The sequence below is a fragment of the Thunnus thynnus genome, chromosome 21, assembly GCF_963924715.1.
Source record: "Thunnus thynnus chromosome 21, fThuThy2.1, whole genome shotgun sequence".
In the NCBI taxonomy this organism is placed as follows: Eukaryota; Metazoa; Chordata; class Actinopteri; order Scombriformes; family Scombridae; genus Thunnus; species Thunnus thynnus.
Genome location: NC_089537.1, coordinates 27,521,541 through 27,533,896, shown reverse-complemented (window position 1 = coordinate 27,533,896; position 12,356 = coordinate 27,521,541). Strand labels below are relative to the sequence as shown.

The window sequence follows — 12,356 nt, the reverse complement described above, 5'->3', positions numbered from 1 at the left end:
CGGAAATAATGCGGGGAGGAAGAGTACAAGCAGAAACAGACAGTGAGATGTTTTATGAAGAGCTGCAGACAACCAGCACACCTCCAACAGGTACTTTGCTGTACTGTGTAATAGAGTCGTGGCTTGGTGTAACTACTCCCGGAGCGGAGCAGCGAACTCGCGCGCGGTACACATAACAGATATCCATATAAAGAAATCTGTCATGAACTGACGTCAGCTCGGGCTGAAAGTAGAAAACACCGTTGGAAACTTAGCGTTCAGAGCAGTCTGAAGCTGGGGCCTTCTGCTCACAGGGATTATTGCTACATACGTTTACCTTGTTATTTGACACGTCGGCCACTTTTAACATGAACATCCGACATTGTGACATTATAAATATGTCTAAAAATAAGGAAAACCATAATACGTCCCCTTTAACCTTAATATTCAACTTAATATAGTCAAGTGATCAGCCCATAAACTAATCATCTTCAGACCACTGCATAATGCACTCAAATTCTATGGAGGTACAGTACTCACAGACAGGTAATCATAGGAGCAGGCAGAGCTGGATTCCAAGTGGAAATCAGAGAAAGAGAGAAGAAGCTGGCTGCCCTGGCTGGTCCTGATGTTCCAGTAGCACTCAGCATTAGGGTGGTAGGGCAAAGGATAGTTAGGGGAGGAAAATGCCCCAGATGCAGTTGTCAACACCCCTCCACAGCCTTGGGAAAAGAAATGAAATCAGATGGACAGGTACGTGTGTTTGTGTGTGTGTGTGTGTGTGTGTGTGTGTGTGTGTGTGTGTGTGTGTGTGTGTGTGAGACCAGAAGATGCAAAGGAATGAGCCAATTTAGGCATTTAGATAGGCATGATAACAGAATCGGTAGATGTTGACAAAACTAACTTACTTGTTAAATTCTTATTAGTGTAAATGCTGACAAGCATTCACTTAACCTGGCTAAAAGAGAAATTTTAGCATAACAAAAATAAACCAATCAAATGATGAATCATTCAATCAATCAATCAATCAATCAATCAGTCAAAAATCAACCACTCACCAGTCTGTGTGCCATCCCAGTGGGCAGTGAATCCACGACGTGTCACAGTGACATCTGAGTGGAATCTAACCCAAAGACGGTTACTGTGGGATATCAGGACTGGAGGCCCCTGATTGGCACAGAACTTACCAATTAAGGGAGATGTCTCATAGCCACCATCCCTGTAGAAGATGGAGGAAATTCAAAATGTCAGTGATATTAAATATGACCACAGACAGATGTTCTGTCAGTGTCCCTGGTTCACCTTTTTTGCTGGTCATGTTAAAGTAAAAAAATTCACTGGTTAAATTTTTTTTTTACATTACATCCAGTTCCTCTCGCCCATTAAAAAAAATCCTGAATCTGTGAATTTCTGTGATTTCCAAGTAAAAAGTGCTGGGACCATCTGGACAACATATAACAGTCAAGGTAAATTAACAGTTCTCCTTTAGCTAACATTTGGCCTTTTTCAAAAATGCTTTGTGTGAGACCACATAAATGGCAGTCTTTTATATGATTAGAAATAGGATATCTTTATATTATTTGAAGAAAAAAAATGAAGTTTGCACAGAGTTATCAGAGATTAGTTGGACTGCAGGTTATAAGGAGGACACACAGGCAGCATTAGACCACAGTAGTGTCTCAGTCCATCACCAGTCTGACCCATACAAAATACAGTGTTTGTGTTATCTATTTTTTTTAATGTAAAATTAACATCATTTTTGCTTTTAGAATTTTGTTTGTCCATTTTAAATGGATGGATGTTGAATCCTGTCCAAGCCAGTAGGGGGAGCACTTGTAACTCAGGGAATGCTTTTACCCATACAATCGAGAAAGACCATTTTTCTCATCATTTCTCATTGTTTGTCATGTGTTTAAACACTTATTGTAATGTGTGGAGATGTGGTTAGTTAGTTATGGTTAGTTAAGCTCTCAGGTATTCATCAGTATACTTTTTCCTTTGCAAGAAGAAAAGTCTTAGGATAAATCAGGTAACAGTAAGGAGATAAAACAAGAACTGACGTACAGCTGATGACAAATTGTAGCGTATGATAGGTTATAACTCTAGTAAGAAATATGAAAATTGGTGAAAGTCAGTTTTCATTGTGTACATTTGAATTAATTTTTGTTCGAAAATAGGTGTGTTAAATACACAGTATTTTTCTGTTAGTGGAAACAATAGTCAGGTTATTTATGTGTTGGACTTCAGAAACTCTAGATATGTCAAAGTTGATGATTAAATAACAGACACTGAATTCGATAATGAATTTATTTTGTCAATACATGACCTGTCTCTCCAGTTTAACACATTTATGTCTAGATGCTTGCTATGCAAAGGGTAATTTAAATATACAAACCTCTGTTCATTCTTGCTTATTAACATAATGCATATTGTTACTAAGTTTCATTTTTGAATTACTTTAAGCTAGCAGCAGATTTGGCAGCCTGCCAATTATTCCATTATTCAAGCTGGAACCCTAACCCTAACCCATTCATTTGTGTGAGAGGCAAAGGAGTGGTGAAAAAGGTGTGAAAACCACAGCTGAAAGAAAACACTTGGTACAGACAGAAAGTGCATTTCAGAAATAATACAACCCTACAAGGATTTTTAAAAAAGCCAAAGCTACCTTTTTTTTGCAGAAGTTCAGCCTTTTTTAGCAATGCAAAAAAATGTAGGAAAAAAATCTAATTCACAATTACATGCATAAAATGTATGTGTTTCTTTTCAGTAGTTGCTCTTTCATCCTGCGTGGTTATTTTGTTGCAGCCTGGTGTCATTTCCATTTGATTTAATGAAGGTAAACACAGTGAACAACTGTGTGTAATGGCACTGCACTCTGGCACGGCACTTCTCTAATCAGACGCTGCAATTTTATCAACAAATCTGTACTGCTGCCTTCAGAGGCTGCAAATATTTAATGAACTGAAGGAGAAGCTTTTCACACAGTATAGGTAAATGTAGAAAACAGTTAATCTAAGAATCATTCCTGCCTTGCCTCACATACATACATTTTTTGTGGTAATTTAAACTGGTCGGTGAGTGGTTTATTAAAATAGTTAATCTATTAGCATTTTCAACATTAATAAAAAAGTGTGGATTGTGGTGTGGATGATAAGTGTCAGTTAATTGATATTGCACTAGACACACACATGGTTAAGAGACGTCTTTTCTTGGCGCAAGGTTTAAGAACTAATTTCAACCACAATACCGACTACTTGCTTTGTGCTGCCTCATTTGCACGAATGTTCTCCAACCTGTGCACCACGCCATGAGTGACGAGGCCATAAATGAAATGTACTTTTGTATTTAATACACAGATTGGCTGATTTGTACCATATTAGATCAGCTCAATCTGGAGCATACAGTGGATATGCACAGCAAAAATGGTGAAATTTGAAAAATTTGTATTTGTGAGTTAATTTAAAAAATGTTTTACAGCTGCCTTTATGGCTTTATTTACACCAGATTTTGCATGGTCAATCACCAGCTCATATACTGGACGTCTGTTAAATTGTGCACAATTTCAAGCTTTATGGGTGAGATACACTGTTTTTCTACATATTGCACTGAAACACCAAAGAACAAAGTAATGTCTCCAGTAAATAAAACAAAATCAAAAATGTATGTGGTAAATATTGACAATGAAGGTCCAGAGAATGCACTGATACCAGTTTTGTAAGCCAGAGTCAAAAAACCACAGACTAGTACGAAAAAGTGAGTTTTGCATATTTGGTGAAATATTTTGAGCAGTGCAGTATTTTAATCGCTAAGTAAGTCACAAAACTGTTCCACATATCATAGGAGTATTATGTTGATAATATACAGGGCTTGAAAAGATAACGTGAACTATAAAGGCATACTTTTGGCAATTCCCATTTTATAAACAATACTACTGATTATATTATTCAGTGACTGCGGACCCCTGTGGGGTCCCTGGCGGAGGCATTCAGATGTTACTATCTAAAATTTATAGAGATGCAGTAGGTGAAACTGTATAGCCATTCTCACTTGGCAGGCCATAATTTCAGACTCTGAATATTTTAAGTCTGTACTTACCTGATTTCCACAAAGTCAAAGTTGCAAGAAGGAGGGGAGCCCTCCAGCTCAAAGTTGGTGAAGTTAAGCATAATCTGCATGTTGACTTGCACAATGATCTTGTAGATGCAGTCTCTATTGTTGGGGTAGTAGTCAGGGTAGTTAGGTGAACTGAAGGACCCAGTGGGAGAGATTAAGGTCTCGCCACAGTCTGAGATAGAGAGGTAGATCGACAGATAAATAAAAATAGGTAAAAAAATAAATATGATTCAACCAGACTATTAGCCAGACTAACTTATATACAACAATGAATAGAATAACAAAAATTCTATGTTTTATGTTATAGAGATGATGAGAGAGTAATGCAGTTTAAACAGACACTTGAAATCTGAGTATTTCGTTACTACTTACTTTGAAGTTTGGATTTTGTCCAAATAAAAACTACCCTGTATATAAAACTTTGTATTTCCCTAAAATCTTTTCCATTCAATTAAATTTTTGTGAAAAACTCTTACTTCACCCAAAAACAGTCTGGATTACTTTTGCGTTACATATAGAGCAACAGACTTGTACCAGGCCTTGGGCCATTTGCTACTTGGCTGCAAGAAAACCATATGATTCAGCAAAATAAGCTGATTAATAATTATATAACTTCATAGGCTATTATAGGCCATTTTGGGGAGACATACCTTGAGCTCTGTGTATAAGGTGCTGTCTTGCCCTCTCCCCTCTCACTCAGTGCCCAGGCATATTGATTTAGATTAGAAGAATAATTACAGAGATCATGTCTGAGCCCAAACCCCAACCCTGCCTCCCGTTTGGGATCCCTGACATGTAGTACATCATAGAATGATGCGTTGGCTTACTTTTCAGTGGTTTACAGAGAGGATTTTTGTTAATCACATTGGGAAAAAAAGAAAAAAGAAAAGTAAAACAGCAATGGTTTTTGTCAATGGCTCAATAGGTGAGTTCTCTTTACGGTGGTAATAGCAACCTACTTTTATGTCTCTGTTAACAGTTCATAATAGACAGCTCCTTCTAAATTGTGATTCTTTACATATCTGCTATTCTGTCACTCTAATGGATTTCTGATTAAGATTAAGATTCAACATTTAAGGTTTTCTGCATAGAATAAAAGACTGCATCTGCACTTATACAAACTGCTTCATTTAGGCCACTACAAATAGTTTATTTTAACTTTTAGTGTTTTAAACCTGTGACATGCTTCAGTATCACACATAACACTTGATTTGTTGTATATGCTGTTAATAGTGTGTTCAATCATGTTCTTTTTCTGAATGTCTGTTTTTTATTTTGGATTGAATCTGTGTGTTTTTGTTTGTCAGCAGACTTGGAGAGTAAAAGAATATATGTGACGGCATTATGTAATTAGTATACCAAAAAAAAACACTGCATGAAAGCTACAGCATGCAGTTGGCACTCCCACTATGCCTGCAGGGAGTGGAAGCAGAGCACTGTACAAACACTGCTGTCCTGCTGTCGTACCGATAGTAACATTATAGTAACAGCATTTGAGGACGTGCTCTGTTGTAGTCAGCGCTTGGTTCAGTTTGTCATTTGCTAAACGATAGTTTAAAATAAATAAATCTCTGGCTCTGCTGTCATTTGCTGGTTGAACACTGAAACAGACACTTGCTCTGGACCTGCATTTAAACTGCCACTGATTTTTCTGTTGTCTTACAGAATTAAGTAAAAGTCATCTTATTGATATTTATTCTCTCTTTTTTGCAAATTTGTTATTGAGGTAATCCAAAAGTAACGGAAAGTAATCAAGTTACCTTACTTTAATATTGTGATACTTGGATTAGGTTACTGATTACATTTTTTAACAGGTAATTAGTAATTGTATCAGATTACATTTGAAAAGTAACCCTCCCAACCCTGTTTGTCAGTTTGTTTTTACATGAATATATGGAAGAATGTGTTGTGTGTAAGTTGTTTAATGACAGAACCAAACTGAACCAAACTGTATCTTTCCTAACTTACAAGCGATTTAAAAGAATTTGTCTTGACCTGTTGGATGAGAAATGTACATATAGATACAGACCCTCATTTGACTAGAAAACCATAATGACTTAATCTGAATGAATTTGGGGTTTAAATATGATACAAAAATCAAATAAAAAAAAAAAAACTAAAATAATACACTGAATTTTAAAAACAACAATATTCACTTCAGTTCATCAACATTATTAATTAGTTTTGAGAGGTCTTTTAGGTCTTTTGGTTTTATTTGCATATTTTGGCACAGCAAGTTCAACAACTCAGATTCTCTCACCCTGACATCCTGTTACACCAGACAGTTACCTCCTCTATGTTCTTCGATCTGTCCTTTGTCAGTTACATCCTATTGACCACAATCTAAAAAGATGATTTCTGGCCTCTAAGTTTATGCCAGTCCTACCTATCTCTCTCTCTCCCCTCATTCCCTGACATCTCTCATGGTACAGTTAATATCTACTCATATTAATATTACTATACACAAGGCTTGGAGGTTTTATTAGGCAGCAAGTCAGCAGCAGGTCACATCATTACCCTAACACTCCCCTATAGTTATGGGAATAGTAGCTGAACAGAAATCTGTTTTCATGGGCTCTTTTCATAGCTAAAAATTTGTAATTAAACTTGCATTTGCAATGTGTAGTCTGGTTGTTCAAGACTAATTTATTGGTGGTCTAAAATATTTTACTAAAAACAGAAAAAAAAGAATGTGCAACATCCTGGTTCAAATTGTTATACTTGCAATATTACAGTCTTACTGGTTTTATCGATTGTATCAGGTTAATTGGTCTTATTGGTTTTTACTTCTGAATGTATGAACGCTTTGCTGAGGCAAAGAAAAGTTTCTTCAAGGAGACAATAACTTTTATCATATCTTATGTACCTGTGGTAGCATTGATGGAGACATAGCTGGCAGAGAATCCCTCAGTGGCTAAACTTGAGTCAGACACAAATAGCAAGGTCAGCAGGTTGTCAGTACTGGTGATGGATGGAGGTACTGAACGCCCACAGTACCTGCACATACAAAGCATCCACATCCATTTACTTACAACAAATAGAATGCAATTATCTGCATTATGCTGATTTTTAAGAGCCTTCATAAACTGTAAATTGTGTAGTCACAGTATCATATACCTGCCAATGAGGGTTCCGGTCTCCACAGTGCCATTGTCGTAGACCTCCAAGTAATCAAAGTTACAGTTCACGTGGTACTCCATGTTGAAGGAGTCAAACGACAGCCTAATTAGGTTTCCTGGGGCAACACTGATGTACCAAGTGCAGTTGGCACCATGTGGGTAGTTTGTGGGGTGGCCAGGGCTTGTGATAACACCTGAAGGACTAGTAAGGGTGTCACCACAGCCTAGTGCAGATGTAAAAGGACAACTGGTCAACTTAGAGATCGGTAGATTTTGAAAAGTTGAAAAGTAGCTGTAAAAGACACTCATTTTAAAAAGAATACTGGATAAAATGCTGGTGCCTGTGTCATGTTATGTGCATCATGTACAGTTCTGAAAGGTTTCAGCAAGTTCAAAACCACAAGTAAAACCTCCAGCTGTCACCAAACATGGTTGAACAGATGACTCTTGCTCATATGAAGTTCTTTTGAAAGCTGTAGGAAGCTTGTGCTTCTTATCTGTATTAATGTCTGTGCATATTGTTCTTGCAACAGTACAGTAATAAGTAAAATCTTTGGTGACATACAAGTGAAATCTGCTAATTATTGATACTGCTCTCACCCTCCAAGGCAGAGCCATAGGCTGCTTCAAAGCCATGGTTGCTGATAGAGGCATCGGTCTTGAAGCGGATGTACAATGACCTCTGGGTGGACTGGAGCCTGGGGGGAATCTCAACACCACAAAATGTCCCCAGCAGAGGAGAGCTAGACGTTGAGCCATCCCTGACCTGAAAGACAGAGGAAACAATCCTACTACAACTGATTCCATTATCCCCTTCTCCATCCATCAATATATCCAGTAGGTGTGTGCCCGAATCCAAATACGTTATTCGTCAAAGCACAAATAGTGGGCTTTTTACGAACATTTATTTCGTGCAAATATTTGTCTTCGGGAAGTAAAAAAATTGGCATCCATGTTGGTTACATAGCTATCTCAGTCTCTTTCCTCTGCAGCAGGTCTCAGCGAAGGGAGTCACATCCACCTGCTACATGACACACATTTCCTTATCACTCCCGGAGTTGGGGGTGTTTGCCAGGGATAAACCTGAGCTACTGACACGAGCAAAGTGCTTACAAGGGACTCTCCATAACCTGTTGTTCCCCTTCTCCTTTCCACAAAGTTAGGTTGTAAAAAATAGGCAGTAAATGATAAGTGCAAGGCAAGAATCGCCTTTGAAGTTCTTCTCTACATGTTACACGCTGTGCTGTCTCTGTATTATGGGTATATAAATAAGTAGAGGTCTTTCTGTGTGTTGGCAATGCACTTGGTTTAGTTCAGTAGTCAGAGCAGTTGTCTATGTTCTGGGAGACTCAAGTTCGAGACCCGGTGTGTGGACCTCCGTCGTAAGATAGTTTATTCATAAACACTTATTTTAACACTTTAATATACTAAAATTAAAAGCGTAATAAAAACAAAAACTGGATTTTTATACCTATTTCCATTTTTATTTGAATACAAATACAAATGTAAATAATTTAGCTGTCTCAACAAATATAGATTCAAATACAAATACCGGGCACTCTGCACATCTCTAATAGCCATAAGACATACCACACATCTATTTAAGTGGATTATTTATTATTACTGATTTAGTGAAATAACACAAAAGCATCATGTTTTATGTCATGTTGTCTGTCAAGTTGTGTGTCACCATAGGTACAAACCAAAGCAATACACAGGTACAATATGATGGATAAGCAGGAAAGCTTATTGGTTTTATTTAGTACAGTTAAATGTGTGTGGTTGTGTATGTTAATAGCATTGTTCGAGCTAATTAAATGTGTTATTTGTTTATATGTTGTGACATGTTGTGAAATGTATGAGTATGAGAGAGGAGGACAATAGATGTGCTCCCAGGCAGAGTACAACAGATAACAGAGTTTTAATTTAGTTTTTTCTTTTTTCAAATTTTCTAATATTTCTTATATTGTCCCTTAAAAACACTTAAGGAATTTAAAGGCATCACTTGCAGCAAACACCAACAACTGGCCCCAGATCTTCCAGATGGGAGCCTGTCCACTGTTCTTGAATAAGTCATTATGAGCAGTGGAAGAAGTATTAAGATCCTTTACTTGAGGAAAAAGTAGTAATAATAATAATAGTAATGATAATGCATTTAATTTGTACTGCATTTTTAATTCATAGTGAATATCAAAGCACTACAGTATTAAAACACATAAAGAAAATAAGAGTTAAGATGAAAAAAGTAATAGTAATACCACATTGATAAAATACTCTGTTACAAATACATTTAAATAAAACATTTCATAACTAGATTCAACAATGTGATTGTATGAATTAGTTTAACAATGACCTACCTCGACAAAGTCGAAACGACAGGAGCCTCCCTCAATGTCAAAGGACAGGAAGTTGAGTTTGACTACATAGCCCTCAGGCTGGTTAATCACCCACTCACAGACCTTGTTGTGGGGATAGCTGTTGGGGTGGTAGGGCGAGTGAAACTGCCCAGTTCCAGACAAAGTACCTCCACAAGCTGGGGACAGGGAGGGTTAATGGCTATTGGGATGAATATAGATGAGACTGTATGAATTCAAATCTTTGCCTGGATCTGTGATAATTCCTTTATCGGGACATACTGGTGCTCCTTCATTTTCCTGTCAAACATTACTTTATTTAAGAGGTCAAAACTGCAGCAACACTTGTCTAAAACTAACACTAACATAAGGAAGAAGATGAATATACTACCGCACCACCACAAGTGTCAGTATTCTATCAAGACAATTTTTAAAGCAAATTCTCTCACCAATCTTTCCTCACCTTCAATAAGGTACACTTGTTTTTGATTGTTAAACAGAACAGGCATAATTTAATTCATGAAGTAATGTGTAATACATTATACAAAGTAAATAATCCAACAAAATATATCACAGAGTAAACCATACATAAACAGGATATCATATCATGTGTGTGTTAATATGTGGAATCTCACCAACAGTGTAAACAGCCCTGAAACCGGCCTGGCTGACTGAGCTGTCAGACCGGAAGCGAATCCATAGGAAGTTGGAGGATGAGACTATGAGGGCAGGCAGTGAGCTCCCACAGTATCTCCCTATCAGAGGATCAGTCTCCATCCTGCCATCACGGACCTAGAAGAAAGGGGAGCAGGGTAAGGAGAAGTGGGTAAGAGGAGGAGGGCAGAAAGAACAAACAGGAGGAGAGGTTAGGGAAGAAAAAACTATATCCAGTATGGTGATTAGATGGAATTTTATATATTTTGATGAACAGGCCTTCTTGAATGATCTTTTGAAAAGTGATACTCATGATACTGCTAAAATCCCAGATGTTGAATCAGCTGTTGACAGTTTTTGTAAATCTTTTAATTCAGTGGTTGATAAGCATACACCTTTAAAAAAATATAGAATACAGAATTGGTCAAGTCCCTGGTTCTCAGCAGAAATCTCCTTAATTAAAGAAAGAAACAAAGCCTGGGCTCTTGTCAGGGGTACCGGGGACCCTGATCACTGGCTTGCTTTTGGGCAGCTTAGAAACAAATGTACATCTGCAATAAGACAGGCTTAATCTTATTATTATTTGTATTTAATTCCCAAAGCATATTCAAATCCAGAAAAATTCTGGAAGGCAGTAAATTCTCTCAACCATAAGTCTTTCCCTTCATTTCCTATTCTCACCACAGCTGCTGAGTGTTCAATTCCAGACCATAAAGAGATTTGTGTAGCTTTTAATAAACATTTTGCATCTTTTGTTAACCTATTTGATGAAACTTATATAGGATATCCTCTGTCTGCTATTGATCCTGACACCAAGGTAATGCCAAGGCATGGTTTTACTTTACAGCTGTTCTCTCCATGTGACGTAGTCCATGCATTACTAGCTGTAGACATAAAGAAATCGGTTGGTGAGGATAAACTTAACCAATACTATTTAAAGCTTACCGCTCCAATTATAGTCAACAACACAACACATATTTTTAACCTTTCAGTTTTAACTAGTACAGTTCCTAAGGTCTGGAAGGCTGCTTATGTAACTCCATTACACAAACAATTATAGGCCTATCTCTAAACTATCTTGCCTTGCAAAAATACCAGCATCCCTAATAAATAATCAGCTTATATAATTTCTCTCAGCACATTCTATTTTTAGCACATTCTTTTTTAACCAATCAGATTTTAGAGAAAAGCACAGCACTGTTACTGCCACTCTTGTTGTTTTTAGGATGTGTTGTTTGTACTTTGCTCAGCTATATTGTAAATGAGGTCTCTGCCTCAATATATTTCTGAGTCTAAATTAAGGTTGAATGAAAGAGGGGGTGAGGGGGTGAAAGATTAGAAAGGCTAGAAAGTTGCACAAAACACTCCCTCTCAGAGCCCAAATTTCATATATTAAAACACTGGTACTGTAGACCCCTCCCTAAGCTGTCTTCTTCCAACAGCATTCTTTGGAGTTGGAACCAGATTGTTCTCCTACAAGTGGTGTCCTCCTTTCTTAAAATGTGCTAGGAGGGAGGGTGCTGGCATAATTTGAGTGTGTATTACCCTTTAACAATGGGTTTTAGTGGCATAAACCTAACAACATTTTTCACATTTCCAGATATAAATCATGATATGTTTTTTGAACTATAAACAAGTCCTACTGCTCCTACCTCGACATAGTCGAAAGTGCAGCTGCTGTGACTCTCCAGGTTCATGTTAGTGAAGTTGAGGGCCACCTTCTCACCCACCGGCAACCTGATCAAATAGATACACTGGCGGTTGTGGGCATAGTCATTGGGCCAGTTGGGGGAGATGATGATACCCTCACTGTCAGTGAAAGTACCACCACAACCAGGATCACCTAAGACACAACACACACCAGGATGAGCGCTTCCACTACCTGTGCAGTCAATTACAAAAAGCAGGGCGTTAACGCTGCCAGGGGTAGGAGATCTATTCCTTGATGTTATGGGTGTCATTCACAAAAGCAAAATGCTGAAAGTACTGATAAAGAATCAACAGAGGTACAGAAAACTTAATCTAGAGTCTCTTTTATTTTAATATCAAACGGTAGGTATACACATGCACACTGTGCAAAACATTAGAAGTTGAAACATTAGAAGAAAACCCACACAACAAATCTATGTTGATTACT

The 12,356-nt window shown here is 37.6% G+C and overlaps 1 protein-coding gene across 2 annotated transcripts in view; it reads right to left on the bottom strand.

Annotated features, from left to right (window-relative positions):
- cubn (cubilin (intrinsic factor-cobalamin receptor)) overlaps nt 1-12,356 on the bottom strand; it is a 200,085-nt gene that overhangs the window by 125,517 nt on the left and 62,212 nt on the right. For both annotated transcript variants that reach the window (XM_067578819.1, XM_067578821.1), the window contains 9 exons: nt 11,872-12,062; nt 10,201-10,357; nt 9,569-9,744; nt 7,812-7,977; nt 7,210-7,435; nt 6,959-7,089; nt 4,075-4,264; nt 1,038-1,198; nt 520-701 (listed from right to left, as the gene is read on the bottom strand). In XM_067578819.1, the coding sequence (XP_067434920.1) occupies nt 520-701; nt 1,038-1,198; nt 4,075-4,264; nt 6,959-7,089; nt 7,210-7,435; nt 7,812-7,977; nt 9,569-9,744; nt 10,201-10,357; nt 11,872-12,062 (1,580 nt within the window). The remainder of the gene's footprint in view (nt 1-519; nt 702-1,037; nt 1,199-4,074; nt 4,265-6,958; nt 7,090-7,209; nt 7,436-7,811; nt 7,978-9,568; nt 9,745-10,200; nt 10,358-11,871; nt 12,063-12,356) is intronic.